Consider the following 27,062-nt stretch of genomic DNA (forward strand, 5'->3'; position numbering starts at 1 on the left):
AGCAATCATGTCGCAGGTGAGTGAGATATGTCTTCTGCACGCACTGTATCCTGCCTTGAAACACCCCTTTCTGCCTTTTTGACTCTCCATCTGCCTTGGGAGAAAGCATGCGTGTCCTTGTTCTTTTGCTTTTTTTGCTTCACCCCTTGCGTGGTGCACGCTGGACTGGGCAAAGAGTGGGGGCAAATCCGCCAATACCCGGGGTTCAAGGGTGGTACCATGGGCGGTAATCGTACCGTACCGTAACATACTTGCCCCGCCCGTCCACCCAAATCTGTTGCTAGTTTGCGCCTTTGTACCCGCAGCTCCTCTAATGACGCCATGTCACGACTTGTTCTGTTGTCAGGAATTTTTGATGACACTCTTTTGCTATGTGATTTTTCTTTGATCGCTTCCCCGCAAGATGATGAAATCACGGCACAGTTTTCCTTGCATGGGGCATCGAGCACTTGCGTCGCTCCCTACCTCGTCAAGGAAAATCTGTCTTCTTCAGAATTGTGTCGGCTGTTGCGGCTTCTGAGAAGAAACGGGGCACCCCAGAAGGAGATCATTTCGATACCCGTTCCTGTGCCTGGTTCCATTATTCTTCCTTGTTGTCATCTCCCGTCTCTCTCCACCCTTACCAAGCTGGGCAAGCACGCTGATGTGGGCTCATCTCTCCCGCGGCCAGGGACAGAACTATCCTCGCCTAAGAAGGAAAAGGATAAAAGCCTCAATGGCAGCCTCTCCACCATCCTCCTTCTCGGCCTCCTCGTCCTCATCCTCTTCTCTCTATCCGTCCTCCTGCAGCTCGATACACTCTCCCCCGTTGCTCAGCGGTAAGTAATTGCCTGTTTGTTTCTATCCTCTGCGTCTATCTTCAAGAGCATGCCCGCGCCCACTCCATCCGACCATACAGATGCCTCTTTTACCCCTCTTCTCCACCTGTCTTCCGTCCTAGCGGACTATCCATTGCTCTCATTGGCATCATTAGATGCGGACCATCCGCGTTTCATCTTATCCCCTTTTAATGATTTGTTTACTTCCCCCTTTGTGTTGGCACCGTCGACATCAATCTCCAGATCTCCACCGTACACGTGTGGCATGTCTGGTTCACTTCTCTGGTCATTCTTGCTGATCGCGTGCTCTTAGCCAACCTCTCACCCTCCTCCTGGTCACCCTCGCATCGTCCTTCAGCAGCTTCAGCCCGAGATCAACTGGAAAGCCTGATCGCCAAGCACGGTCACCCCACTCGAGTCTCATTATCGTCCTTGCGTGACCTGACGGCTACCTCTTCCACATATAATCCACCGTCGCCGCTGTCTCCTCGTTCACCCGCTTCGGAAACCTCAGAATTGTCTGATACTGTCATCCTCAGCCGTTCTACCTCGCGTCCAATTCCCATACCAAAACCGCCGAGCAGTCCTTACGATTCAGATCTGCCGGTCACCCCGTTGACGGGGCGCTTTGAAAAGGATTATTTCCCGCAGTCTGATCAGTCCAAGTCTTGGAGGAATCGCGAGAGTGTCTCCCGGCTGGACAGTGACCGCTATCACCGACCTTCATACCACCGACCATCCTCCAGAATGCGTTCTGATAGCTCCTCATTCTATTCGCCGGTCATGTCGCCCAGCATGTCACCCTCGACCCGCTCCGCATCTCCACAGCCAACTCGCTCTCGCCCTCACAACTCGGCCAAGTCGGTTCCAGCGTTCCATCTCGGCAGCCTGCCTCGGTTCCATCCCGCTGTCTACCAGCCCTCGAACAACTCCCAGAGTTTGGCCGCACAGCCTCCATCGCCCCGGCATTCCCGACAGCAGTCATACTGGACCTCGTCAAGCTCTCGGGACACGCTGAGACAGTACAGAGAATTGGTGGAAAGCGTCACTCTCTCCAGGGCACCCTCTCGGCCGCTCTCGCCCAGTCCCTCTGCCCCAAGGTTAGACCCTTTACGCAGCCCGGGACCTGTGACTCCATTGGCTCTGGAGGAGACCGGCGGCTACTTGACCATTGGTGCAACGAGCTCAGACTTTTCGTCGAGCGACTCCCAAAGCTCCAGCGCTGCGCCAGATCTGGTTGAGAAGCTCATTGCTCGCGAAGTCGACCGAGCTCGTCAGAAGTCGCGAAAGAGCTCCAAGAATTGGTGATCAATGCCGTTTCTCTTTTGTTGCTGCCGTCTTCCACGTCCTGGCCGGTTATCCAGGATGAAAGCTTGCATCTTTTCCATTCTTTCCCAACTTTCCCATTAACTCACATTTGTCAGATGGGCTCCCCACATAAGAGCTCAATTCAGCATGCATCATTTTGCATTCATTTTATACCCCATACAGCCTTGATTTAATACTTTTGACATGCCACCTGTGGTACCCAGACCCGCTCTTCTCCTATATCCTGTCTCCTATAAATTCAGCCATGGCCAGGACGGATTGTCCTGCTCAACTCAAGAGTGATGTTGAAATTGGATTCAAAAGGGACGACACTTAGAATTTCTCATGTTACCTCTGTCTTCATATCTTCGCTTCGACTGATTGCGGGGAATTTTGCTTCTGCTCTGTATTTACATATTGCGTCCTGAAAGGACGAATTATCACTAGAATGGTCAATTGTTAGAGATTCTCACACTGCCACTTGACTTTGGTTCTGTTTTAATGACTCCACTGTCCATCGATTAAGAGCCAACTGGTCAAATCTAGGTAGTTAGTCTAGTTGACACTAGATAGTTTGACGCGAGATCGGCCGACCAAGACCGCTAAGTCTTAAGGTGCTCTCCGGAGCTGGGCGATCTCTCCCCGAAATCCGCACCCACAGATTTGCGGGGCGCAAAGCATCCCCATTGAAATTTATAACCTGATCTTCCTTCCTACTTGGTCGATTACTGTTGCTTAGTTCCTGCGATGGGCAATCGAAGTTTCTCTCTGTCTTTGCTCACCACAAACTCGATCGAATCGTCGATTCAGTCATTCGTCCCCTGAGCAAAGCACCGCGCTCGATGGGACGCCTCATACGCCGGATCTCCGATATCGCCGCGGATTTCGAATATTGTACCTCGCAATCATCAGTCGCATTGCCGCACATATCACATTGTCAACGCGGACTGTAGACCTTGAGTACTACTCCGGAGAATCTAAGTTCACATAGATGTCGTCAGTTGAAGCGTTGCTTTCCCCGGTAGACGCAAAGGTCCCCGGCGATATGGGCAGCAGAAGCCAGAGCACACCCGGTGTGGTCCCCGGTACGACGGTTTCGACCGAGAAGAAGAGCGACTATAAGGGTTTTGTAGCGGGTGTGTTTTCGGGGATTGCAAAGTTGAGTGGTATGTGCTTCTTCTTTTTTCCCCTTGGGTAGGAGGAGTTTTGTCGGGGGCGTTAAGGACTGAGCTGATATTGGTTGATTGTATAGTTGGGCATCCGTATGTGACGAGAATACTCCTATCACATTGTTCTATGACTGACGGACGTGTGCTAGTTTCGATACGGTAAAGGTGCGGTTACAGACGAGCAAAGAAGGGCATTTCAAAGGGCCGCTGGATTGTGTACTACAGACGGTACGGAAGGAGGGTTTGAGTGGGCTGTACAAGGGAGCCACGCCGCCGCTGGTCGGTTGGATGGTTATGGACTCTGTGTGAGTACTTTCGTCGGTGATCGATACGATGGATGATCCGGGTCTGATCCATGGGGTAGCATGCTCGGTTCCCTGACGCTGTACCGACGACTACTGCTCGAGAACGTCTTTTCGAAACCTGCTATTCGGTCTCTCACGCCGTTTGCGAGCTATCAACCTGATCCCAAAACGCTCCCCAGCTTTGGACATGGGATAGCCGGTATCCTGGCCGGTACGACTGTCAGCTTCGTAGCGGCTCCAGTGGAGCACATCAAGGCGCGGCTGCAGATTCAGTATGCGGCGGATAAGTCGAAACGAATGTACAGCGGGCCGATCGATTGTTTAAAAAAGCTGGTAAGTCACTGGGAGGTCTCGAGAGTGTTGGAAGCGAGCGTCGGCTGACTGCAGCATAGCTGCGCACTCACGGTATCGCAGGGTTATACCGCGGCCTCTGCGCGACCATCCTCTTCCGATCGTTTTTCTTCTTCTGGTGGGGTTCCTACGACGTCCTGACACGATGGATGAAAAACAACACCGCGATGTCGGCGCCAGTAATTAATTTCTGGGCCGGGGGTATATCGGCACAGATCTTCTGGCTGACCTCGTACCCGTCCGATGTGGTCAAGCAGCGACTGATGACAGACCCGATGGGCGGAGCGCTAGGTGATGGGGAGAGAAAATTCCGCCGGTGGAAAGATGCTGCCAGGGCGGTTTATCACGAGCGAGGGTGGAGAGGGTACTGGAGGGGTTTTGTGCCCTGCTTCTTACGAGCATTCCCGGCGAATGCGATGGCTTTGGTTGCATTTGAGGGCGTGATGCGGTCGCTGCCGTGAGCCTGATTAATCAGGTAATCAGGCCTAATGAACAATGATAGACTAGACGACTATTTGTATATAACAATAGAGGTATAAGATACCAAAAACCAATTGGTAATGAACTTAGTGCGTCATTTGGGCAGATGGTCATTGCTGGCGGTACAACGGCGGAGGCCAGCTTGACTGCAACATTTCCGCATTCAGCATACCTCGCGCAGGAACAGAGATCCGGACTCTGATCCACATTTCGACGTTGAAGGCAAATATTTCTGGCGCTCATTGGCTGGTTGTGGGCTCAGAGATCGACTACTCGACCGTTCGAGGGAGATTGAACTGCGGTTCTACAAAGTAGGTCTGCGTGTTCTTTTCCGGCCACAGCACAGCGAGGTCAAGGCGGGAGACACAGGCCAGACCATCGCTTCATCTACTTATCATCACCGGCTCCCGTCCCTCGTCGACTCTCTCAGCACGGTTAACTCGAAAATTATCCTATTCACTGTCAATCCCGCTATGTCGGGGGGCAGGTCGAGAATTGACTTCATTACTGGCTAAGTATTATCTCCCTGTGCCCACATCTCCGCCGGTCCAGATCCTTCGACTTGTCCTCATCGAACATCTCCAACTTCCACGAGCCAGCTCGCATCCTCGTCACCAACTCAACCATACCGATTCCTGCGTCCACTCGCTCGTTTCCACCGGTCGACACGGCCAGAAATGGCCGTCGCCCGCACAATGCGACGCACGAATCCAATCACTCTCCTTCTTGCGGCCATACTGGCATTTGGATTCGTCATCTTCGTGCTGTCCCCTTCGACATCCTCTGCCTCCCCCGTTAGGGCAGGCTCCGCCTCTTCCTCTTCAACATCGCAGCAACGCCGCGAAGACGATGCTGCCGAAAACCCCCTCTCACCTCCGACGAAACCCTTCTTCAAATCCCAGCCCGTCCGCCACGATGGCCAACAGGCCCCTCCCCCGGTCGTGCAGTACGACCTGAACCAGCTCACCAGCACCACCACCTCCGCCGCCAACGGGGAACGAATCCTGATCCTCACACCGATGGCCCGCTTCGTGCCAGAGTACTGGGACAACGTGGTGAAACTGACCTACCCGCACGAGCTCATCTCGATCGGATTCATCATCCCGAAGAATAAAGAAGGCAACGCAGCCCTAGCCGCACTAGAAGCCGCCATCGCCAAGACGCAGTCCGGCCCCATCGACAGACGGTTCGCGAGTATCTCCATCCTCCGCCAGGACTTCGAGCCGCCCCTGCAGTCGCAGGACGAGAAGGAGCGACACAAGATTTCAAACCAGAAGGCGCGCCGCGAGTCGATGAGCCGCGCTCGCAACAGTCTGCTGTTTACGACGCTCGGCCCCGCCACGGCTTGGGTTCTCTGGCTCGATGCGGATATCGTCGAGACGCCGCCGACGCTGATCCAGGACCTCACCGCGCACGATCACCCCGTCCTCGTGCCTAACTGCTACCAGCGGTACTACAACTCCGAGAAGAAGAAGATGGATGTCCGGCCGTATGACTACAACTCGTGGATCGATAGTAGTACGGCGCAGAGCATGGCGGCGGAGATGGGCCCCGATGAGATCCTCCTCGAGGGCTACGCCGAGATGCCGACCTACCGCACGCTGATGGCTTATCTGGCTGATACGGCCAATCCGAACCCGAAGAAAGTTATCGAGCTGGACGGCGTGGGCGGCACAGCGCTCATGGTCAAGGCGGAGGTGCATCGTGACGGCGCGATGTTCCCTGCCTTCCCCTTCTACCACCTGGTCGAAACGGAGGGCTTCGCGAAGATGGCGAAGCGGCTGGGGTATTCCGTTTATGGACTGCCAGATTATTTCGTAAGCTGCACTTTTTTTCTCTTCTTTGGATGACTCTGGGATGCTAATGACGCTTGCAGGTATACCACCAAAACGAGTAATGTGGTTAGAGGAAACGATGTGATATCAGACCTTTTTTTGTCTTTTCGGTGCATCGACGCAATATGCATTACATAGAGCGCGCTGTGCGCAACTTTGTCACTATTTAGGATACAATCTTTCAGATCTCATGTGGTGGATGGAGTTTTGGCGCCAGCATTGTGGCATGCGGAGTCCCCTCGTCCTTTACATTGGTTATCTAGATGGACGGAGCTAGATCATTTTTCGAGCAATTTTATTTCTGCCGGGTATTTATCGACTGCATCGGTGTCCTTTCAACTACTTTTGTCTATCACTATGTCCCCTTCAAGTATATCAGTCTAGTAGGTGCTGCCACATCATAAGAGATCACACCTCAATACCAGGATATCCTGCATAGCGGAAATGTTAGTCCAAAGCTCACAAGCTGGAATCCAGTACTCACGCAAGCATAATTCCCGCCCCGACAGCAACAGCCAGGAACTGCACAATCGTCTTCTTGATCTCAACTGTCTTATCCTTGCCCGTCTCAAGCAGTTCCGGGATGACCGACACAGTCCCGACGTAGAGGAACGTCCCTGCAGTAAAAGGCAAGAGCATATCGCCCCAGGTGAGACTCGTGCCCAGCAGCCCGGCCGATGAGCCCGTCACACCACCAGCCGCCGTGCCGTGCCCGCCTCCCAACTCCTGGATCGCGATCCCGATGAATGTACCGAGGAACGCACCGATGGCGGTGACGAACTGCGCACCCATGGCCTTGCGCTTGGAGAAGCCGGACTGGATGAGGAGGGCGAAGTCGCCGACTTCGTGGGGGATTTCGTGGAAGAAGACGGCAACGGTTGTGGTTGCGCCGATGGTGGGGGAGGCGTAGAAGGAGGAGGACATTGCCAGGCCGTCGGTGATGTTGTGGGTGAAGTCGGCGATGAGGTTGAGGTAGCCGCCTAGTTTGACGCTGGGGTTGATCTCTTTCTCGTCTTCTGGTTCTTTCTTAGTGGCGGGAGTTGATTTGCGCTTGCGTAGCTCGGTGTTGGCGGTGCTGGTGGTGGAGCTGGTGGTTGTGCCGTGGGAGGAGCTGTCGGTGTGTGTGTGCGAGTGCGAGTGGGCATGTCCTTCGCCTCCTGTTGCGATGCGGAGAGCCTTGTCCATGGCCACGAAGGTGAAGAAGCCGACCATGATCCCGAGTCCGAGGAGGAGATTCCTGTTGGGTTCGACCATGACGAAGCGCACGTGCTCCGGGGAGTCCTCGCCTAGGAAGATCTCAGGGAGAAGATGAAACAAAGTATCACCTAGGAGTCCTCCGACGGCGAAAGCAACCATGACGGAGAGAGACGAAGGGTCAATGTTCGGTGGGCATAGGGCCAGGAGGAAGTCTGTAGCTATTAGATCTTGGCACGGTAATGACATGGTTTCTCTAAGCGCGCATACTGGGAGGCCCGGAGATGTACACAGTTGCCAGGATTGCATTGACCGCGGGACTGCCAGGGAAGAGGACCGCAAAGAGCCTCGACATCATACTGGCTGTTGGTGGGCTAGTCGCACGCTTGTGCTCATTGAGAGCTTCCACAAGTGGACATTCCTGAGCAAATCAGTCCTTATTTCCTGATTGCTAACGACAACAAACGACTGGAAGCTTGAGGCGAAATTACCTGCAACTTGTCTTCGATTTCCGCTACGGAAAGGTCGCCCACAGTGATCTTGTCTCCACTGTCAACAGTCGCAGCCGCCAGCACAGCGAATAAGAGAAGACCGGCGACAAGCGCGAGGCCGGTCCTGCGCGCAGGAGAGAAGAAATTGAGTGCCATCGCTGTCGCGAAATTCTGACTGCAGCAATGAGCAATTGGGCAGAGACAAAACTCGAGGATAATACCCTGATTAAGCCAGCACGATGGATATCGGACAGATTGTTTGTTACAGCTCGTTATCAGTGGAGCTAATGTCGGCAAACACGCCAAGCATCCAGATGCAAACATTAAAAAGTTTCGGAGAAATCGATAAGAATTGATTTAACCGCTATGCAATTTTATCGTCCACCACTTTTTCGAATTATCACTACAAGGGAATAAGAAGGATGGGTCGCGTGCTACAGAAGAAGAAAAACCGGTCCTCGACGCCGAAACAGAAGCCCAAGAGGACCGGGCAGCTGAAGAGCGGCAAGAAGAAGATCAACGTCCTGGGAAATGCCATCATCGCTCAAAATTGGTAAGAAATACCAGTTCTTCGAATCGATCAAAGATCAGCAACTGACGAGAGTTTCACTGCGATAGGGATCGCAAATTGACCCTGACACAAAACTACCGCCGCTTGGGACTCGTTCACAAACTCAATGCTCCGACTGGCGGTAGCGAAAAAAGGCCGACCAAAGATGGACGCATCGAGGAGCTGCCCGAGGATCCCCTCCACATCAGGGGCAGTGCCAAAGCGTCCGCAAAGCAGGCAGCCATGGGCGAGACTAGGGTGGAACGCGATCCGGAAACAGGCAAAATCATCCGAGTGATTCGTGACGAAGAGGAGATTGAAATTGGCGGCCGCAAAGTCAAACCTTCGAATCCGCTCAACGACCCGCTGAACGAATTGTCTGAAGATGAGGCAGCCCAGCAACCCGCTTCACAAAGAGCCAATGCCAAGAGCGCGATTGTTCAACAGCTGGAGCGTCAGGCAGACCAAGAAGGGCAGGCAGTCAAGGCGAAAAAGCCCCGGCACCAGAGCAAGCGGGAGGAGGAATGGATTATGAGATTGATCGAGCGTCATGGAGAGAACTACAGCGCCATGGCTCGTGATAGGAAGTTGAATCCTATGCAACAGAGCGAGGGTGATTTGAAACGGAGGATTCGCAAGTGGAAGGCGAACCACTCCTCATAGTTTGTGTCTTGATGCATTCCAGGCGCATGCGGCGTTTTTGATGGGTTGTTGATATCAAAAGTTGTTGTCTAGGCTTTGGTTGTCAGTTTATTCTGTCTGACAGGTCTGCAACTGTTACATATAGACCTATATCATATTCATGTCCTTGCAGATACCATATCAATATAAAGTCAGAGTTCGATACAGAAGCCTTCCGCGAGGAATCAACCCTCTCTTATGATCAGTATCGTCGGGCGTATGTAGTGGAGGTCGTCTGAACGCAGGACCCTCTGGTAAGACACATCTCTACGAGGCAAACCCTTGCTGACATCTCTTGTCAGATGTCAGTATGCGTTGTTGTGTCGAGACGCCGGAGGTGTACATGTCGGCTGCAGAGTCACGGCTAGGTCCAGTATGCTTCCATATCCTCAGGCAGCATCCCAATGCCTTGTTCTCCAGGTATCCAGCTACCCGTACCTTACCAGATTCGGCATCCGAGTGCAACACATAAGTCTCTAGCAACATCACCACTCAAGGAACCGGGGCAGGTGGTGCAGGGGTCAACGCCAGTCAGTCTAGCACTGACTCTTGCGGGACTTCTGTAACCATCATCATCCCCGGTTCGAATACGGTTCTGGTGCCTGTATACACCCCCTTTTCCAGCTATACACGTACCAGGACCGGGACGGATCGGGCCTTGGGCATCCTACAGATGGGTGTCTATGGCCCGTTCCGTTTGTCTCATGATCATGTTCTCTTCTTTTTGGCATTCTCATCCATTTCGTGTCCTGGTAAGGTTCCATTATCGATTGCCTCCATCTCTAAGCAAAGTTGCCCATCAACCCAGCCGCTGCCTGTCTGCGGGTATCCCTAAGTGGCTGCTATTGACTCCTTTCCATTATATCTCATATTGTCTCTACCCAATCACTAGGAGTTGTGGAGGAGTGATCTCCTAGTCTGTGAAGTAGTTCCAATCTGAACTGTGCTATGGTCCGGTTGAAAAGTAACGGCATCTTCCGTGCTTCATTCACTGCTCAACCACGGCGCGTGCAGTATCAACAAACATCGCCTCGTTAGGCCTAGTTCGAGCTCAAGCTCTCTGTAAATTAGTAGTCCGGCCATCCTGCCACTTCTAGACACACTTCATCACGACTCTAATCTACTTTTTCATCTGACGACTCAACTTCAAGCATACCGATAGCAGCCCTGACTCCATGAAGACATATCTAACCATGATTCTCCTCCTATACGCCGGTCTCATGCTCCTTGAGCTAGCAAGGGCCCAAGTCAAATAGTAATCTACGCCCTTCTTACCTTTTGATATCCATGAAACAAAAGAAGCTGACAGCTAGCAGCGACCCAACCAGCGACACTCTCATCTGCTCCAGTCCCGGAGGAAACTACTGTCCAGAAGGCTCGCTGAAGGGCTCAACGATCATATCCTGCGTGTCTACAACCATGATCGAAGTCCGATCCTGCAATACCATGTACTCAAGGCCCAGCCCCTTTCAAAAGGAAACAACTCACCGGTTATCTAGGCTGTCGAGATTCATCCCACCACTCTACTCCAGCGCCGCAGTTTGTACGTCCCCAGAGTCTATAATCATTTCCTTTGGTATGAAATAACGAGAATACACAGGCCACGAATCATCCAAGCACGCAGGAGACGCAGTCTGCGCTTTCAACGGCACGGGATACTCGATCGACGGCAAGACCTCTCATATCCCCGAGACAACCCTCTGCGGGACCTGGGAGTCACCTCTCTTCGCCCTCGGCAGGGACTGCAATGAAGGAGATACTCCTTTCCAGACGCGCGCTGGCATCGGCAGGGTACACGTCTCTGAACCTCCCCGCGTGAGGAAAGGCGTCAATGCCCTCCTCCCATCTCCAGCGTCGTTCAACGGAAGAGTCTGCTCTCTACCATACAATCCATGGAACCTGGGCGAGTGTGTTGACGGCACGGCGGTGACTGCGGTGCCGGTTCTGCAGGTCGTTATTTCCGATGGTGCGGGGCGTCAGGGTGTATCTGCATCTGCGTCTGCATCTGCACCTTCAGGACATGGGGTGGCGAGTGCGTCTCCGAGTAGGACCAGTTCCATTACTGCGGTGTCTTCGGCTGTGTTTGGTGCGAGTCCGGCGGCGAGTGGTTGGCCTGTGAGCTCGAGTGGTGCTACTGCGACGGGTGCTGTTAATGTCGGGTCGGGGAGGGGGTTGTTGTGTGATGGGGCTTGTTGGAGTATGTTGCTGCTTGTTTCCCTGCGGGTGGTTGCTCATGTCTTGTTGATGCTTGGGTGGGTTTAGTTGTTTGGAGTTTTCTCATGGCGTTTCGATCTATGTTTCGTGTGGTTTTACCTTGGTTTTGCATGATTCCGTGATGATCACCCTTGAATTTGCAAATTACAGTGTATAGAAATGTTTGATGTTGGTTAAAGTTGCATCTGCAGCCTGAGAATAACTCGTAGTCGTGATTCCGATAAACATTCTAAAAGCTTTTTCTAACCCTTCTATCTATGACTGTATCTGAGAAGTACCTTTATCATTGACAAAGCCATGCTTTGACACCCGTCCCTTATCTAGAACGACATAGTAGTCCGCGTCCTTGATTGCTTCTAACCGATGGGCAATGGTGATAACGGTCGACTCCCGTAGTTCCTCCCTTATGACCTGCTGAATCTCAAGGGAGCTTTCATGGTCGATAGACGCGGTAGCCTCGTCAAGAATGACAATCGGACTGTGGCGTAAAACGGCCCGCGTGAGACCGATCAGCTGCCGCTCACCCTGGCTGAGGTTGCGGCCACCGGCTTCGACGTGTGTCTGTAAATTCCAGCCATGCCGACTACAGACACGCTTCAGCACATCTGCACACTCCTCGTCCGAGTATTCACCTGTCGGATCGAGATTCAACCGGATACTACCGGGGAAGAGAACGGGATCTTGGGCAACGAATGTGACGCGCGTTCGGAGCGCTTGCGTATCGACTTGCGCGATATCGATGCCGTCGACGACGATCCGGCCCGATTCAGGGCGGATGACGCTGAGCAGTGAGACGGCCAGCGTGGACTTGCCGCTTCCTGTTCTGCCTATGATGGCCGTCGTAGATCCCCCGGGTATTGTAAGACAAATGCTGCGGAGTGAAGGCTCCAGGTGCGGTGCGTATCGAATGGTAACGTCATCAAATGTGATGTCCTGCCCGAACCGCGGCCAGGATGCTGGGGGTTCAATGGTCCCTGGGTTCTCCTGCTCAATGTGAAGCAGCTCATCGATCCTTTCAACCGAGACAAAGTCCATTTGTAGCTGGCCATATTGTTTGCACAAAGCATGAGTGGACGTAACAAAGTTGTTAGCGGCTATCAGTACAAAAGCCGCAAGACCCGGTGTGACATTGGTGTATAATGCCAGAACGGTGAGGCAAAACGTGGACGCAGCTGACAGGGTTTCAAAACGATACATTAGCCAGCTTTGAAGCGACCAGTAGAAATGATCCATGCCCTGGAATTTGTCTACGACCGCAATGACTCGGTTTTGGAAGCGTTCTTCCGCGTGGAACGCACGAACAGTCGTGAGCCCATGCAGGAGTTCGCCGAAATTCGAGATCAGAGGACTAAGAGATACCATCTCAAGACGTCGCAGGCTCTGAGACGTTGGCAGGAATTGGAGAAAGGTGAAAATGAATGCCGCAGTGAGAGCGAAGGAGAATCCAAGAAATGCTGGTGTCACCGACGCTATGACCACAATCGACGAGATCCAGGTGATGGCTTGGAACGCAATAGCCTGAAATTGTTCACTAATATTACCGTCGACCACTCCGATATCCGACGTCAGTCGGTTCATCAAGCGGCCGACAGGAGTGACATCGAAGAAGCGGAATGTTGCATGGCTCACTCGAACCATGACCTGGTGAAAGAGCTTCTTGCCTGCACAGTAGACGATGACCAGCATCAGAAGTTGCGCAAACAGAAGCATGGCCGATTGAAACGTCGTTATCACAAAGAATGCCAGGAGCCAAGGGCGCACATCATCGAATGGCGCTGGCAATTTTTCCAGGGGATCGGTTGGGTTCCAACGGAACACCTGGGACCACGCATACGGTATAACCAACTGTCCTGCGGAATATCTGCCTTCGGGGGTAGAATGGCTGAATGCCAGGAGAATCTGGTTGTAGGCTTCTCCCCACTCCTTTAGGAACCACGATTGTCCTACCGACGTCAATCGATAGATGGCCAAGACAAACACTAGTGAAATCCACCATCTGTATCTTCCAGCTCTGATATAGTTCCAATAGACACGGGCTTGTACACCCCATTCCGCACGGTGCTCTTCCTCCATGAACTTTGTCGGAACCGAAGCCGCAGCCTCTCGAAGAGCGCCTTGAATCTCACTTTGGGACTCGGCTGTCTTTGCTAAGGATTGGATATCTTCATCAGCGGCCGAATCCATAGACACAGCCTGTTTACCGTGAATTGTAGCCCGGCCATCTTCAATATGGACTATTTGATCCGCGATATGATTGACAAGCGCGGTACGATGCGTAACGAGAACCACGAGGCGGTCTTGCATCAGAGGACCCGTAAAGCACTTTTGAACCACTGTCTCAGCCGTGTTGTGGTCAAGAGCAGAGATTGGGTCGTCAAGCAACAGAACCCTAGCGGTACTATAAAGCGCTCGTGCCAGCGCAACGCGGGCCTTCTGGCCGCCAGAAAGGCCTATACCATTCTCACCCACAAAAGAAAGGTCTCCATGCTCAAAATTCTCAAGATCAGGAAGCAAGGCACATGCATCCAGGACTTTCTGATACCGTTGCTCATCGTATGGTGAGGAGAAAAGGATGTTGTCTCGGATACTCATGCTCTGGAGCCATGGTGTTTGAGCACAATAGCCCACCATCTCATTAGGGATCTCAGCGGAGCCGCCAAATCTGTCCAGCTCGCCGAGAAGCGCTTGAAGTAGAGCCGTTTTTCCAGCCCCTACCTTGCCAGAAACGACCGTCAGACCCTTGGTTATCGTCAAATTGATATCTGAGAGCACCGGGACGACTCGACCAGGCCAAGCATATGAGCAATGCTGTAGCTGAATGGAAGCAGAGTCGGCAGGCTCGGTGGCAGGTGTCTCCTTGTTCGGCTCGGCCATGAAGTCCTCAATTCTTTCGACGGCGATAGATGCATTGATCAGTACCGTTATGAGACCAGGGATATCCCTAAGGCGGGTCTCTAGCATAGTAAATAGCTGCAATGCAGGGAAGATAATATCTATGCGGAGAGGATGACCAGCCAGAAGGGTGTAAGCATACAGAGCCACTACAGGAAACACACCACTGGCGAAAGTGTTCACAAAACGAATCAGGATGCTCCACAGGTTGGTGATGATACGTAGGTTCAGCTCCGACTGCCTAGCATCCATAACCTGCCGGTACCAGTGATCCTGCCAGCCATACCAACGCAGGTGACGAAGCGCTTCGACAAATTGAGAGGTTATCTGAAGTCTGGCATCTGTTGCAAGTCTCCGCACTCGCTCCCAACGGAGAAGTGTGCGAGTAATGACGGCGTTCAATGCCTGAGCCACGAGGATTGCTAGGATTCCTAGAAAGCATGATGGCCCAAAAAGCTTCCAAACAAGCACGATCGCAATGATAAGTCCCAGAGGTTTGTCAACCAAGGAGTCAACTTCCCAAAACCGCTGGGCGACTTCATAAACATCACCACGGAGCAAATTGAAAATCTTGCCCATTGAGGCGGCCGTTTTAGCTGGCCTTTTTGTGGTTTGCCGGCGCCCAGACAATATCCCACAAAGTTTCCTTCGTTTGGGAATCTCCGCTCCATCGTCGGCATCTTCTTCGGCAAGCTCTCCGTTTGCGGCCCCTTCATCCTTTTGTTCTGACTGGGGGTCAAAAACGTTCTTCCTGGAGAGTGCTTTCTCGTAAACCATCATGATCATCTCCCCTCTGCTCCTTTCGTAGCATCGTCTACCAAACCAGAGGTTGAGTACCTGCGATTGCGCCGCAACCACACGAACGACGAGGGTGGCCAGCGCATAGGTCATGGCAGGACGTTTCCCTGAGCTCATGTCCTGCATGGCTTGAAGGAGTTGCTGCAACAAGATTGGGGTCGCGAAGTCTAGGATCAGATCAGCGAATGTTTCCGTAGTATGCACGGGAATTCCGTACCGCATATCATCATCACAAGTGCAATAGTAGAAACAATCACTAGATCAATCCCATTCGCACGAAGCAGACGACCAACCACTGAGCCTTTAAGTCGACGAAACTTCTCATGTAACCTGCGATGTTGAAATTCGAAGCCGAGGAACCAGACGTCGTCCTCATCCAATCGTCTATTCTTCCCAATGGAGATGAGCGGTGCCATCCATGACACACTAAGGAATTGCCACAATCTCAAATTATCTTCTGGGCTGCGAAAATCGCTGGATGAGGGTTGTCCAACAGCAGCGATATCATAAATGGGGACTGAAGGCTCACGGAGAGGCATGAGCAATATAGTAACACATCCAGCCATAGCCGCGCCAGCCGCAACATAATACGCAGGAAGTCTTGTCACTGCGTACGCGTCATGATCCAAAATAAATGACAATTCCACAGCAAGCTCTGTGATGAAGAATGCAAGCATCCAAGCTGGACATGTCCTTGGACGTGCTATACAAACGAAGATAGCGGCAACTGCCTGAGGGACGAATCAGCTCAAGTTCCCCATCGATGCGGGCTGTTTTACCCATGACACAAGGAGAGATATAGTAGCCACGTCAAAGCCATTTGTAATTGCTTTTACGACCTCAGCCGCGAGCCCTACGAGTGCGAGGAGGAAAAGGCTGATCACCCATCCCACCCTTTGCTTGTTCTGCTCCACTGGTAAGTCTGGCCATTCCTGGCAACGTTCTGAGATGAAGGGTTTCGTCCATGCCGGACGCCAGCGGTGCAGAAACTGGCTGAGCAAGTAAAACACAGCAGCCCCTATGATGACGATGGTCGGTATCGTGGAGAAATAATGCATGGCACATCTCGACAGTCGAGCATTGGCCGAGTCCTAGCATCATTATGTCAGAGCGGGGTGAAACAATATAGAATGAGTGTCGGTGTACAGTACCCATACTGGATGGCAAGAATGAAGCACGCCATAATTCTGAACGAGAGACATCAATTCAGACCTAATCCCCAAGTATTGATTGGACGGATACTCAGACAATCTTCTCTCTTAAATGTTGTCCAGAGCGTCTCTGCTTCGTTGGTAGGTAGCTCGTTCTAGACGGAGGCGGAAGGATAAGCCGAGATGCCTAAGGCACCATATAAGCTTTGGGTCTGAAATTTGGGAGGCTGAAAACGAGGCGACTTTAGGCATATTTTCCCCACATTTCAACGCCTTTACCGTCTCTTCTACCCAAAAATAAATGAAACACATGGTTTTACATTTGCCAACAATATATTATCAAATAGATATTCCCTGAGAAATTGGCAGCATGCATGTTTCACTCGATAGAGTGTGAAAATGAAGGTTTGCCAAGCCTCGGGTACCTAGTCACCATCAATATTCTAGAATGGTAAAATACCACAGAGTATTAGGAATGAATGTATTTTGTAGATTAGAGATACAGTGTGCTGTCAGCACCACGAAGTCAGACGAAGATCAAAATAGACAGATATCATCAGAGAACGGACTTGAAAAAATCGTCGGAGAGGTGCAAATGAGGGTAAACTATTCTCACAAGGACTCATGCTCATTCGAGCCATTTTATGTATCAAGCCATCTGGTCTAATAAAACGTTTATTCCATTCAGATCAAGATCATAAAGTATTACACCAGCTCATCACAAGCTCACGTTTTCCCTTGGTTCGAAGGTTTCTCTTTGTCGGTCTCGGAGGACACGCTCACTCTCTGCACGACCCGAACCCACCGTCTCCTCCGCCATTCGCCCATGCCATTGAATCCTGAATGTCCTTGCTCCTCCCAGTCTCGAGAGACCGACTTCTGCTTACCTTTCGGCGTCTTCTTCTTCTCTTGAATTGAGGCCGGCTTCGAACTTGAGCCGTAGTCTTGATACCCTAGGGCAGTGGCCACAGCATCCTCGTCTCTGGACGCGGATTGAGAAGGTAGATCCCAAACCCAGCCTCCAATCTCTTCGTTGGCCATGCTTCCTTCTGGACCAGCTCCGGGTATCTCAAAGCCTACTCCGGTAATCATGCGCTCAACGACCCACTCGCGGCAGTCAAGGTCCAACTTCCACTTCTTTGTCTTCCATGCCCAGCCAAGCGGAGGCTGAACGTCTTCGAAGAAACGACATCCTCTTGGGCGATCTCCTGCAATTCGGGACGGCGACAAGGGGTCATATGGCACTGGACTGAAAATGAAATGGTCCCACTCTGACTCAGAATAAGGAGCTAGGGAGCGATTTTGGATCTCGAAAATCTCTACCTCACGCTCTTCAGGATATGAATCCAGAGAAATATCAGCCAATGAATCAAGCAACGATACGGCGGCGGATGGGTTCGACGGCATCGACAACCCATACATGTCTAGAGTCTTCTTTTTCTCCGCCCTGTCAGCCTGCAGGTCGGCGTTCACAGCGCCGCTACTGTTTCCTAGTAGGTTCTGCAAGAATTCTTGTAGGCCAGGATGATTGGATAGGACGGCCGCATTGCCTCCAAGTAGTAGAATAAACCGCCACGGCAGGAGATGGGCTGTCAGAAACAGTAGCGCAGCAGTGATTGTTAGCACAAGGAAAACAGTGGATGAGAGCTTTTCATTCGAAAAGTTGGTTATGGGTGCAAAGAGCGAGACAGTCGCATCGTGCACATCAGAGAAGTCAGCCATGACGTTCTGGAGATCACGCATATTTCTGAAAAAGTCCTTCGATGTCTCAGACGCTGGCTTGATAGTCTTTGCAGGTGCAAGTGCCGGACCCTGGTATGAGTAATAGGGTGTGGTGCTGGAAGTAGACATTGAAGGGGGAGGTGGATGACGTGCCGCGAAGGCTGGGACCATGATGAATAGTAAAATGACAGTGATGGGAAGTACCACCAGGAGATTAGGATCCAGGCATATAAACGAATAGATAAAAAGGAAAGAGAATGTATGGGAGGATTTCCTCCAGCTTAGCAGACGTTCAACTCGGTTCTGGAAATGGAAAACGATCCCGATCCTGTCAAGGCTGTTAGCAACATGCAAGTTTCGACATTTCCCCATAGATATTTTATCTGACATACCTGGCGTTGAAGCGACGAAAATTATTAGCCATCAAAGGAAGGCTAAACGCGGGCCGCTTAACATCTGCAGTCGTACGCTTGTCGCCTCCCGACACAGACTCATTGTCTACATCTTCTGCGGGAATGACTTGCTCTAGAAGCCTTACATAAACAATGTTAGTCCATTCGGCACCTCAAACCTCTCATTTTCCATATAAGAGACGAGAGGGTACAAACTTGGCGAACAACTTGTCTTGCAAAGACTCCGACCTCCCATGCCGATGTGACCTGGGGTCATTTTTGTTAACTGAGATGACGGGGATGGGCTCGTCACGGTTGGCAATAACTTCAGCAGTACAACCGTCATCCATCATGCCCTAAGCTAGAATCTGCGTTGAGAGATAGAGTTGAAGCATGAAGGTGCATTTCTTGTGGCGGATGGCCCGAAGTGCTTGGGTCTCTCCGCACCGAAGCACATGCACATCGATCGACAGTTCTGATATGGATGAGCCGAGCAGGGTCGGATTCAGCAAGGTAACACAGGCTGGTAATTTGGGTAATGAACATGTAATTTGGGTACAGGTTGATCTGCCGTAAGGAGCAGAAAATGACAAAATCCACCCATCATGCACTAATCTCAGAAGAGCACTGTTTGCTCTATTTGCACTTGTCGTTACCCAATTAGGCATCTCTAGAGCTACAGAAAAGGAGCCAGGGGGCACGCACTACCTTACTTTTGCCTACACTAAGGCAGACTACTAAGAAACTTGCGATGGTTAGTACTCTGTTAGGTTACTCCATAGTACTCCGTACTAGCAGAGGTCAACAACAGCTTGTTGTTTACCCAGTACCCATAATTATATTTTGTCACTTCCTCGACTTTTCTTTCTCTGCTTCATTTTTCTAGCTGGCATTGGGTGGCCTTACTGGCTTCTTTCTGCTCACGATACTCTCTGTATATTTTCGCTTCATCGGATTTGGGTGCCTTCCTCGTTCCTTAACAATATTTCTCCTTTTTCTTCTTTCCCGTTTGCTTGGGCTCTAGTGGTCCCATTTTATTATATACGCCCGTAACTTTCTCAACGCCAAGTCCAACCGAACGACGAAGAGTTCCCCCTCTGCGCACCAACAACCCTGTGTCGAGGACTTCGAAAAGAAACCGAATCGATATTAATACGCTGTCAATCCTTTTTATCTGGCCGCGTACTTCGGTTTGGTTTTTCGTGGTCGACTCCTGGCAAAAGAGACGTGCTCTTTTTGTTCCCCGCAATGGACCGGTAGCGACCGTTGACGGGTTGCGCGACGGTGTTGTCAAGCCTCTTCTTTGTTTTGAAGGCTGGGAAATCAGTGACGCCTCTGTGCCATTGGCAAAAGAAAACGACACTGGGCTCCTAGTTCACCTCTAACTCCTCAACGAATCGCCCCGGACGTGCCCCTATCGCTACTGGGAATACTGGTATCGAAGCCTTAGGATGCCAGAAAAGCTAGCGTCGCAGCAGACTCCAGGGAGGGGGCAGCTGCGTAAAGGACAAACGGGCTCGACCAGTCCACCTCGGAATGAAGATTCAGGATCTGGAGGTAAAATATCCAAGCGATGGTTTTGTCCGGTGCGGAATCGCAAATGGCAGTGGCTAACGAATATGGCTTTAAATAGCAGAGGGTCCCGCACGAAGACGCTTGCATAAACATGCATCGACACCTTTCCTGTCGGATACTCCTCCTTCCTCAAAAACAGCAACTGGGTCTCGCATAAGCATCATGACCAAGAGAAGACTGTCGATACGAGATCAAAAAGTGCCGCAGGGCCCACGGCCGCAAGAACCCTCGCGCAGAAGGTACGGGCTCAAAATCTCCAATTTCCCTACGTGGTCTCTTTTAGTGTGATTAGGAGGGTTGTACTATTGATGGCCATTAACTTCTAACTTTCTGCTTCGTAGTAATGCACCAGGCTCTTTTTTCCACTCCGGACACTCTTCAATTGATTCAACAAATGAATCAACGCGGAGTACCAACTCTCGCGTTAGTCTTCGATCCACCAGCATGGGGAATCTGGCAAAGTCGGACTATAACCATACACCTCCTGATCAGACGGACTTCCTTGCCCCCGTCAACTTTGATGATTTCCACAACAGCATCATGGCAGAGCCGAGTCTAAATCACTTTCCAATGCCCGGCACTGGGGTTTCAAATCACCCTGGAAGCCAGCTCTCAGGTCCATTTACGCGGAATCCGTGGGCGGATAACAACGAATCCAGCTTCGCCAGTCGGTCAAGAAGTAATTCCGTGCGGAGAAAAAGTGAGGTTTCACGTTTATCGAGCCAGAATTCCTCCGCAGAATCGGTATCTTCGCGTCTTCCGGCTTCCAACACTGCTGCGCGGAGTCGCCGCCAGAGTCTTGTCCAAAACTCCGCTGCAAACGCCCCTGCTCCGCGCGCTCCACGCAAATCCATAGGCCCTGGCTCCATTGCAGCTGCTACATCTGCCAGACGTCAGAGCGTGTCTGCTCGGAAGGCAAGTGTGGACACGTCTCCAGCCGACCATGCAAGTCTCCGCCCACATGCCCAGAATCTCAATTCCAACGGCCTTGACAAGACGAGGCTCCCTTCCAATGTTCGCAACATGAAAGCCAAGTCGCTCCAGCCACCCTCCCGAGAGCCTGGTGACCATCTGTTGACTGCATCTGGATCGACCGACCACTCCCGGTCATGTTCCACTAATGCCGTTCGGACGCCGATTAAGAATCCTGCCGGTAGTGCGACTACGCCCGCTTCATCTGCGAAAAGGGTGTCAGTTATGCCCCCACACGCGACAGGCCTCGGGGCTCGAACAATAAGCCCTACTGATGCACGGCGTATGAAGCGAATCTCTACTGCACCGCAAGCGCCTCCATTACCATATACTCCTCCAACCAAACAGGACACGCTGCCTGTTCGCCCGCGGTCCTGCGCCCAGTCTCCGTCTAGCCTGCCGCGGAAGAGCGTCACGCCATCGTCGACGAGAACAACGCCCGACCCGAGTCGGAAATCCTACAGTTCAGGCTTGTCTTTGTCGTCCAACACGAGCTATAGCTCTACGAGGAATTCCGGCAGTTCCTTGCAGACAAGATTTGCCCAGAATCAATCGTCTTCCCGGTTACCTACCCCAAAACCGCGTGCAGAACACACGGGGGGAAACAACGAAGAGGTCCCTCCTGTTCCCGCAATTCCCAAGGCTTACGAGTCTCCCAAGGGTGACGGCGATTTTCACACCTACTTTGCTCCGCGGAAGTCTAGTCTTCCCCTGGATATTGGTCTTCCGAAGCCGAAGGTTGACCACGACGCTGAGCACAAACCAGCGACAAGTGGTAACGACAAAAAGACTACGGATCATCCTGCTGAGCGAGCAATGAAAACCCCCGATGCAAAGACTCCGGCGAGCAATTTTGGGAAGAAGAATCTGCAGCCTTTGAAATTGCCCCCCTTGAACCTGTTGCCTCTCAGCACTCCCGTGGCCTCTAAGATCGAAGCTTTGAAGGACCGCGAAGACGATGCGCAGTCCTACACTCCTTCAGGCCAGGTCGTATCCAAGACTCCAAGCACGCCGATGACGGCCTCCAAGGCAAATTTCTCCTTTCGAGACGATGACGACACAATGGATTTCACCCACGCTCGAAGCAGCACTTCCCATTTCGTGCTGAGCACCTCGACAGCTGCTCCTCTGAGGACAGCAAGTAGCTCCAGTGCATTGGCGTCTTTTGACAATAATACTACTGGTGGTGCGCGAACAATTTCCCCGTACGTCTCGTACACGTTGCCAAAGAGTAGCAGCGACTTCAGCAACCTACAACAAAAGGCCAACACGAGTGGCGATTATTCCCCACGGATCTCGCAATCATACAAGCTGACTGGGCCTCGACCTCAAACTCAATCGTCCGCATTCTCTTCCAATGCTGAGACAGTCAGTCAATTGTCTACTCCTTCGGATCCTGACAACAACAGCGTTTCTGGCTCTTCAATCTTCAATAAAATCACTCTGACCAGAAAGCGTAGCAACTCCAAACCACAACGTTCGACAGGTGCTGATCTGGATCCGGCGAAGCAAATGCCGCCGCCTAGACTCCCAGCATCTGCCACCTGGAATAACCTGACCACAGTCAAAGGCTCGAGTCCCACGCTCAAGCCCGCGTACATTCAAACAAGACGTCAGTCATCTATTTCCGGCACGAGTGTCTCAACAATGCGGAACCCAAGTGTGAGCAGTGAACAGAGTCTCGCTTTGGAGCCAAGCGTCTCGAATGAGTCCGGGGAAAGCAATACGGCATCACTCCGATCCGGATCATCAATCTTTTCGCCCGTGCACAAGATAATCAATTCGGCAAAGTCCAGCACGGCAGCCACCCCTCGCCAGCAGCATGAGTCTAGCCCTGACTCTGACATTTTGGCAGCCGACGAGGAGATGCGCAGACTCGCTAGCAAGCGCAAGGACTTTGAGACTGCCGCCAGGAATCTGGACGAATTACGCCGCAAGGCAGGCCCGAAAGAGCGAGTGAGCCCAGCGCAGGCACTGAAAATGGCCAATCTCAATATCTTTGAACGTGGGGAGATCATCGACTTCAAGGATATCTACTTCTGCGGAACGCAGAATGCGAAGAAACATGTTGGTGATCTGAACGCGCAAGCTGCCAACTTCGGCTACGACGACGATCGTGGTGACTACAACATCGTGATCGGTGATCATCTTGCGTATCGGTATGAAGTGCTCGATGTTCTGGGCAAAGGTAGCTTTGGTCAGGTTGTGAGATGCATCGACCACAAGACGGGAGCTCTGGTTGCTGTGAAGATCATTCGCAACAAGAAACGGTTCCACCAACAAGCTCTGATCGAGGTGAACCTCCTCCAGAAACTCAAGGAGTGGGATCCGCATCGCCGTCACAGCGTGGTTAATTTCACACAGAGCTTCTACTTCAGGGGACATCTCTGTATCTCCACGGAACTGCTCGGAATGAACCTTTATGAATTCATCAAGGCTCACGACTTCAAAGGGTTCTCACTCAAACTAATACGCCGCTTCACGAAGCAGATCCTGGGCACTCTGACACTCCTGCACACCAAGAAGGTTATTCATTGTGATCTCAAGCCCGAGAATATCCTTCTCGTTCATCCCATGAGCTCCGAAATCCGGGTCATCGATTTTGGATCCAGTTGTTTCGAGAATGAGAAAGTGTATACCTATATCCAAAGTCGTTTTTACCGCTCGCCAGAGGTCATTCTTGGCATGTCTTATGGCATGCCGATTGATATGTGGAGTCTGGGGTGTATCTTGGCCGAGCTCTACAGCGGCTATCCCATCTTCCCGGGAGAAAATGAACAGGAGCAGCTTGCTTGTATAATGGAGGTGTTTGGTCCTCCCGAGAAACATTTAATTGAGAAGAGCACTCGGAAGAAGTTATTCTTTGATTCTTTGGGCAAGCCTAGACTCACCGTCTCTTCAAAGGGCAGAAGGCGTCGACCCAGTTCAAAGGACCTCAAACAGGTTTTGAAGTGTGACGATGATGCGTTCCTTGACTTTATCTCTCGCTGTCTTCGATGGGATCCCGCTCGTCGCCTCACCCCTCACGATGCGCTCAGACACGAGTTCATCACTGGAATCAAACCTGCGTCACGCTCTCGAAGCTATGGTATGGCGAGCCTATCAAACAAGCGTGGCACCACTCTGTCTAATCCCACAGCACGGCCGCTGCCGGAGCCACCTGGAACTAGTCTCAAAAACGGTACATTTATTCGCAGTCGCGACATTTCAGGCAGCTCTCCTGTGAAGCCGACAACAGTTGGTAAACGGCACTCCACCGTGAGCGGCCTGCAGCCGTCGACTCCTGCCAAGCGAGGCACAACTGTCCCTTCTACTCCTGGTTCAGCGTTACCCCGTGTCGCAGCCAGGAGCATCAGCGGGAAGCCTGACCTCGCGACTGCGGCGGCAGCGACGAGTCTAGTAAGTAATCTGACCTAGTAAAGATACAACCACGAGGCCATTTGACTGACAAGTTGCTAGAGAAGTAAATGATGCGTCGCCACGTCTCCACCTTTCGTCCTCTTTTTTTTTTTTTTTTTTCTTCACATGCCTGTAATATTAATTCTTCTCGTTATCTTCGAGTTGCATACATCCGGTCGAGAACGTCGGCGATTCTGCGCATGCGTCATGATTGAATTGAAGTGAAACAGATTTGAAGCGGCGGACAAGGCAACAAGAGTTCATTTTATACCCCCTTATTCCAACATTTGTGTGGTTTGCCATGATACCTGTACTCTTTGCACCTTTTCCTTCACTTTTCTGTTGTGTTTCCTGCTTGCCACCAGTCTCCAATTATTTATGATACAATCATGACCTTTCCTTCACAACTTCTACCGGACCATATGCATATCCCTTTGTCTTTCAGAATTGCCTGCACATGTCTTCGCATCGCCTCATGCTCATGTACCCTCGAGGCTATTTGCATCGCTACGGATCTTCATTGTTATGCATAAAGCGTCTGTACATTCATACGCATTCCTATGTCCATTCTTGTCATTAGTACCCTTGTATCTCTTCAATTCTCTCCCGGGACCGTTGTGACTTAACCTGCGGAGTATTTTCTGGTGTCATGCAGACTATTGTTGACTTTGCTTTGCGGAGCTTGTGGCTACTGGTGGTATTAGGCAGCTCTGAGGGGTGCACTCGTCTAGTATAGAGATCATGAAGTCGCTATGAAATAGAGAATAATCTATGAATTTCTGTTGATGCTTGAAGGTGTCTTGTGGTATGTCAAATGTCAATCTAGCCTTGTTGATAGCATTGTTGATAAGGCGTCCGATAACGCGTCGGGGTGCGGAGTTTAGATATGTACCTCTTTTGGAACACTTGGCCTGTACTCGTCCTCCCCCCGTTGTCGTCTGTTTCAACTATTTTCTTGCGCTATCACCAGAGCTGTGCTCATTTGTCTTACGGGCTTTTTATCTGTGCTGTCTGTAAACCTAGTCTTCCAATTCTCCCGTTCATGTCTTGATTTGTCCAATTCAAGTTGCGACTCGTGATGAACGGCTACGCATCGCACGGCCTTGACGAGGATGCATTTGGGGAGAAGTCAAGCGTCAAAGGCAGCTTAAAGACATTCGATGCGTTTCGTAAGTTCCCAACATGAATCATTAACATGCTCAAATGCCGAGCTCGCTCGACGGGACGTTTTCGCAATTGTCCTCGAAAGCGGCCGGGCCCAGGTTTATGGTGCGGATGCTGACGATCGTCGTGGTGATTCTAGCAAAGACAAAACCTTCTTATACAGCGCCTTCTCCCCGCGGAGGACAATGGACAGTCCTGATATTGCTCGTCTGTACCTTCTTCTCGATATCCGAGTTCCGCACATGGCTCAAAGGCACCGAGAAGCAGCACTTCAGCGTTGAAAAAGGAATCTCCCATGACCTGCAGCTGAACCTGGACATTGTCGTCCACATGCCCTGTGACACGCTAGATGTGAATATCCAGGATGCTTCGGGCGACCGCGTTCTTGCCGGTGAGCTGCTGAAACGCGAGCCCACGAGCTGGCAGCTGTGGATGGACAAGCGCAATTTCGAGATCTACGGCGGTGCGCACGAGTACCAGACCCTCAGCCAGGAGCACGCCGATCGTCTATCGGAGCAGGAGGCCGACGCGCATGTGCACCATGTTCTCGGCGAGGTGCGGAGGAATCCCAGGAAGAAGTTCGCCAAGGGTCCCAAGCTGCGGAGGGGCGATGCTGTTGACTCGTGTCGGATCTATGGCAGTCTGGAGGGGAATAAGGTGCAGGGCGATTTCCACATTACCGCGAGGGGACACGGGTACCATAACAGCGCACCTCATCTGGAGCACAAGAGTACGTTTCTCCTTTTTTCCCTGGGTATTTGAATTCAACTGACGCGCGCAGCCTTCAACTTCTCGCACATGATCACCGAGCTCTCCTTCGGCCCTCACTATCCCACCCTCCTCAACCCCCTTGACAAGACCATCGCCACAACCGAAGACCACTACTACAAGTACCAGTATTTCCTCTCCATCGTGCCAACCATCTACTCCAAGGGCAACCTCGCACTAGACACCTACGCCAACGCCCCGCCCACAAGCCGCTACAGCAAAAACCTCATCTTCACCAACCAGTACGCGGCCACCAGCCAGTCCAGCGCGATTCCAGAAAACCCCTACTTCATCCCGGGCATCTTCTTCAAGTACAACATCGAACCCATCCTGCTGATGATCAGCGAGGAGCGCACCAGTTTCTTGTCCTTGCTTGTGCGGCTGGTGAATACCATCTCTGGAGTTATGGTGACGGGTGGCTGGTTGTATCAGATGTCAGGGTGGGTTGGCGAGCTGCTCGGCAGGAAGAGGAGAAGGGGCAAATCGGAGGGTGTTCTTACAGGGCGCCACGAGGCGGACGATTGAATCCAGTTGATGTTGCCTAAGGCTTGTTCTATATGTGCATGTGTTCAGCTGCTGCTTTGTGTCTTTAGCTTGCGTCGGTTTGGGACATTTCGGTGCTGGTGTCTGTGTTTATATATAGCATCGTTGCATACTCATGGCACATCCATTTTTCTTACTCTGAACGAGTATATTTCATTCATTATATTCTTAGCGTAATCATTATTGTAATTTAGATGTCGCGGTGCCAGTCAAGCCACAGGGCTGAAATTGCTCGATGAGGTCAACCGAAAAGGAAGGTTGTTAAGATGCTGGAGATTATAACGTATGTC

General features: G+C 51.7%; 10 protein-coding genes across 10 annotated transcripts; 7 read left to right on the forward strand and 3 right to left on the reverse strand.

Moving 5' to 3' along the window:
* Positions 1-321: 321 nt before the first annotated feature.
* Positions 322-2,126, forward strand: NFIA_033730 (uncharacterized protein; the record flags this gene model as incomplete). Its single annotated transcript, XM_001265703.1, has 2 exons — positions 322-818; positions 1,205-2,126. 2 exons carry the CDS (start codon positions 322-324, stop codon positions 2,124-2,126), a joined length of 1,419 nt encoding a protein of 472 aa, XP_001265704.1.
* Positions 2,127-3,117: 991 nt separating this feature from the next.
* NFIA_033740 (putative mitochondrial carrier protein) lies at positions 3,118-4,412 on the forward strand (the record flags this gene model as incomplete). The annotated part of the gene is made up of 5 exons (XM_001265704.1): positions 3,118-3,292; positions 3,379-3,388; positions 3,445-3,600; positions 3,660-3,933; positions 3,993-4,412. 5 exons carry the CDS (start codon positions 3,118-3,120, stop codon positions 4,410-4,412), a joined length of 1,035 nt encoding a protein of 344 aa, XP_001265705.1.
* A 696-nt stretch (positions 4,413-5,108) lies between these two features.
* NFIA_033750 (mannosyltransferase complex subunit MNN9) lies at positions 5,109-6,328 on the forward strand (the record flags this gene model as incomplete). The annotated part of the gene is made up of 2 exons (XM_001265705.1): positions 5,109-6,248; positions 6,308-6,328. 2 exons carry the CDS (start codon positions 5,109-5,111, stop codon positions 6,326-6,328), a joined length of 1,161 nt encoding a protein of 386 aa, XP_001265706.1.
* A 418-nt stretch (positions 6,329-6,746) lies between these two features.
* NFIA_033760 (Zn(2+) transporter YKE4) lies at positions 6,747-8,107 on the reverse strand (the record flags this gene model as incomplete). The annotated part of the gene is made up of 3 exons (XM_001265706.1): positions 6,747-7,675; positions 7,731-7,881; positions 7,952-8,107. 3 exons carry the CDS (start codon positions 8,105-8,107, stop codon positions 6,747-6,749), a joined length of 1,236 nt encoding a protein of 411 aa, XP_001265707.1.
* A 266-nt stretch (positions 8,108-8,373) lies between these two features.
* Positions 8,374-9,164, forward strand: NFIA_033770 (66S preribosome component NOP16; the record flags this gene model as incomplete). The annotated part of the gene is made up of 2 exons (XM_001265707.1): positions 8,374-8,504; positions 8,570-9,164. 2 exons carry the CDS (start codon positions 8,374-8,376, stop codon positions 9,162-9,164), a joined length of 726 nt encoding a protein of 241 aa, XP_001265708.1.
* Positions 9,165-9,557: 393 nt separating this feature from the next.
* On the forward strand, positions 9,558-11,444 carry NFIA_033780 (uncharacterized protein; the record flags this gene model as incomplete). The annotated part of the gene is made up of 3 exons (XM_001265708.1): positions 9,558-9,602; positions 9,663-9,702; positions 10,783-11,444. 3 exons carry the CDS (start codon positions 9,558-9,560, stop codon positions 11,442-11,444), a joined length of 747 nt encoding a protein of 248 aa, XP_001265709.1.
* Positions 11,445-11,651: 207 nt separating this feature from the next.
* On the reverse strand, positions 11,652-16,241 carry NFIA_033790 (putative ABC bile acid transporter; the record flags this gene model as incomplete). The annotated part of the gene is made up of 3 exons (XM_001265709.1): positions 11,652-15,253; positions 15,304-15,789; positions 15,944-16,241. 3 exons carry the CDS (start codon positions 16,239-16,241, stop codon positions 11,652-11,654), a joined length of 4,386 nt encoding a protein of 1,461 aa, XP_001265710.1.
* Positions 16,242-16,963: 722 nt separating this feature from the next.
* NFIA_033800 (PEX28-32 family peroxisomal membrane protein) lies at positions 16,964-18,704 on the reverse strand (the record flags this gene model as incomplete). The annotated part of the gene is made up of 3 exons (XM_001265710.1): positions 16,964-18,287; positions 18,352-18,492; positions 18,568-18,704. 3 exons carry the CDS (start codon positions 18,702-18,704, stop codon positions 16,964-16,966), a joined length of 1,602 nt encoding a protein of 533 aa, XP_001265711.1.
* Positions 18,705-20,370: 1,666 nt separating this feature from the next.
* On the forward strand, positions 20,371-24,315 carry NFIA_033810 (putative protein kinase; the record flags this gene model as incomplete). The annotated part of the gene is made up of 1 exon (XM_001265711.1): positions 20,371-24,315. One exon carries the CDS (start codon positions 20,371-20,373, stop codon positions 24,313-24,315), a length of 3,945 nt encoding a protein of 1,314 aa, XP_001265712.1.
* Positions 24,316-25,375: 1,060 nt separating this feature from the next.
* NFIA_033820 (endoplasmic reticulum-Golgi intermediate compartment family protein) lies at positions 25,376-26,754 on the forward strand (the record flags this gene model as incomplete). The annotated part of the gene is made up of 3 exons (XM_001265712.1): positions 25,376-25,466; positions 25,601-26,191; positions 26,243-26,754. 3 exons carry the CDS (start codon positions 25,376-25,378, stop codon positions 26,752-26,754), a joined length of 1,194 nt encoding a protein of 397 aa, XP_001265713.1.
* Positions 26,755-27,062: the final 308 nt, after the last annotated feature.

Source organism: Aspergillus fischeri, genomic scaffold (assembly GCF_000149645.3).
Source record: "Aspergillus fischeri NRRL 181 1099437636247 genomic scaffold, whole genome shotgun sequence".
In the NCBI taxonomy this organism is placed as follows: domain Eukaryota; kingdom Fungi; phylum Ascomycota; class Eurotiomycetes; order Eurotiales; family Aspergillaceae; genus Aspergillus; species Aspergillus fischeri.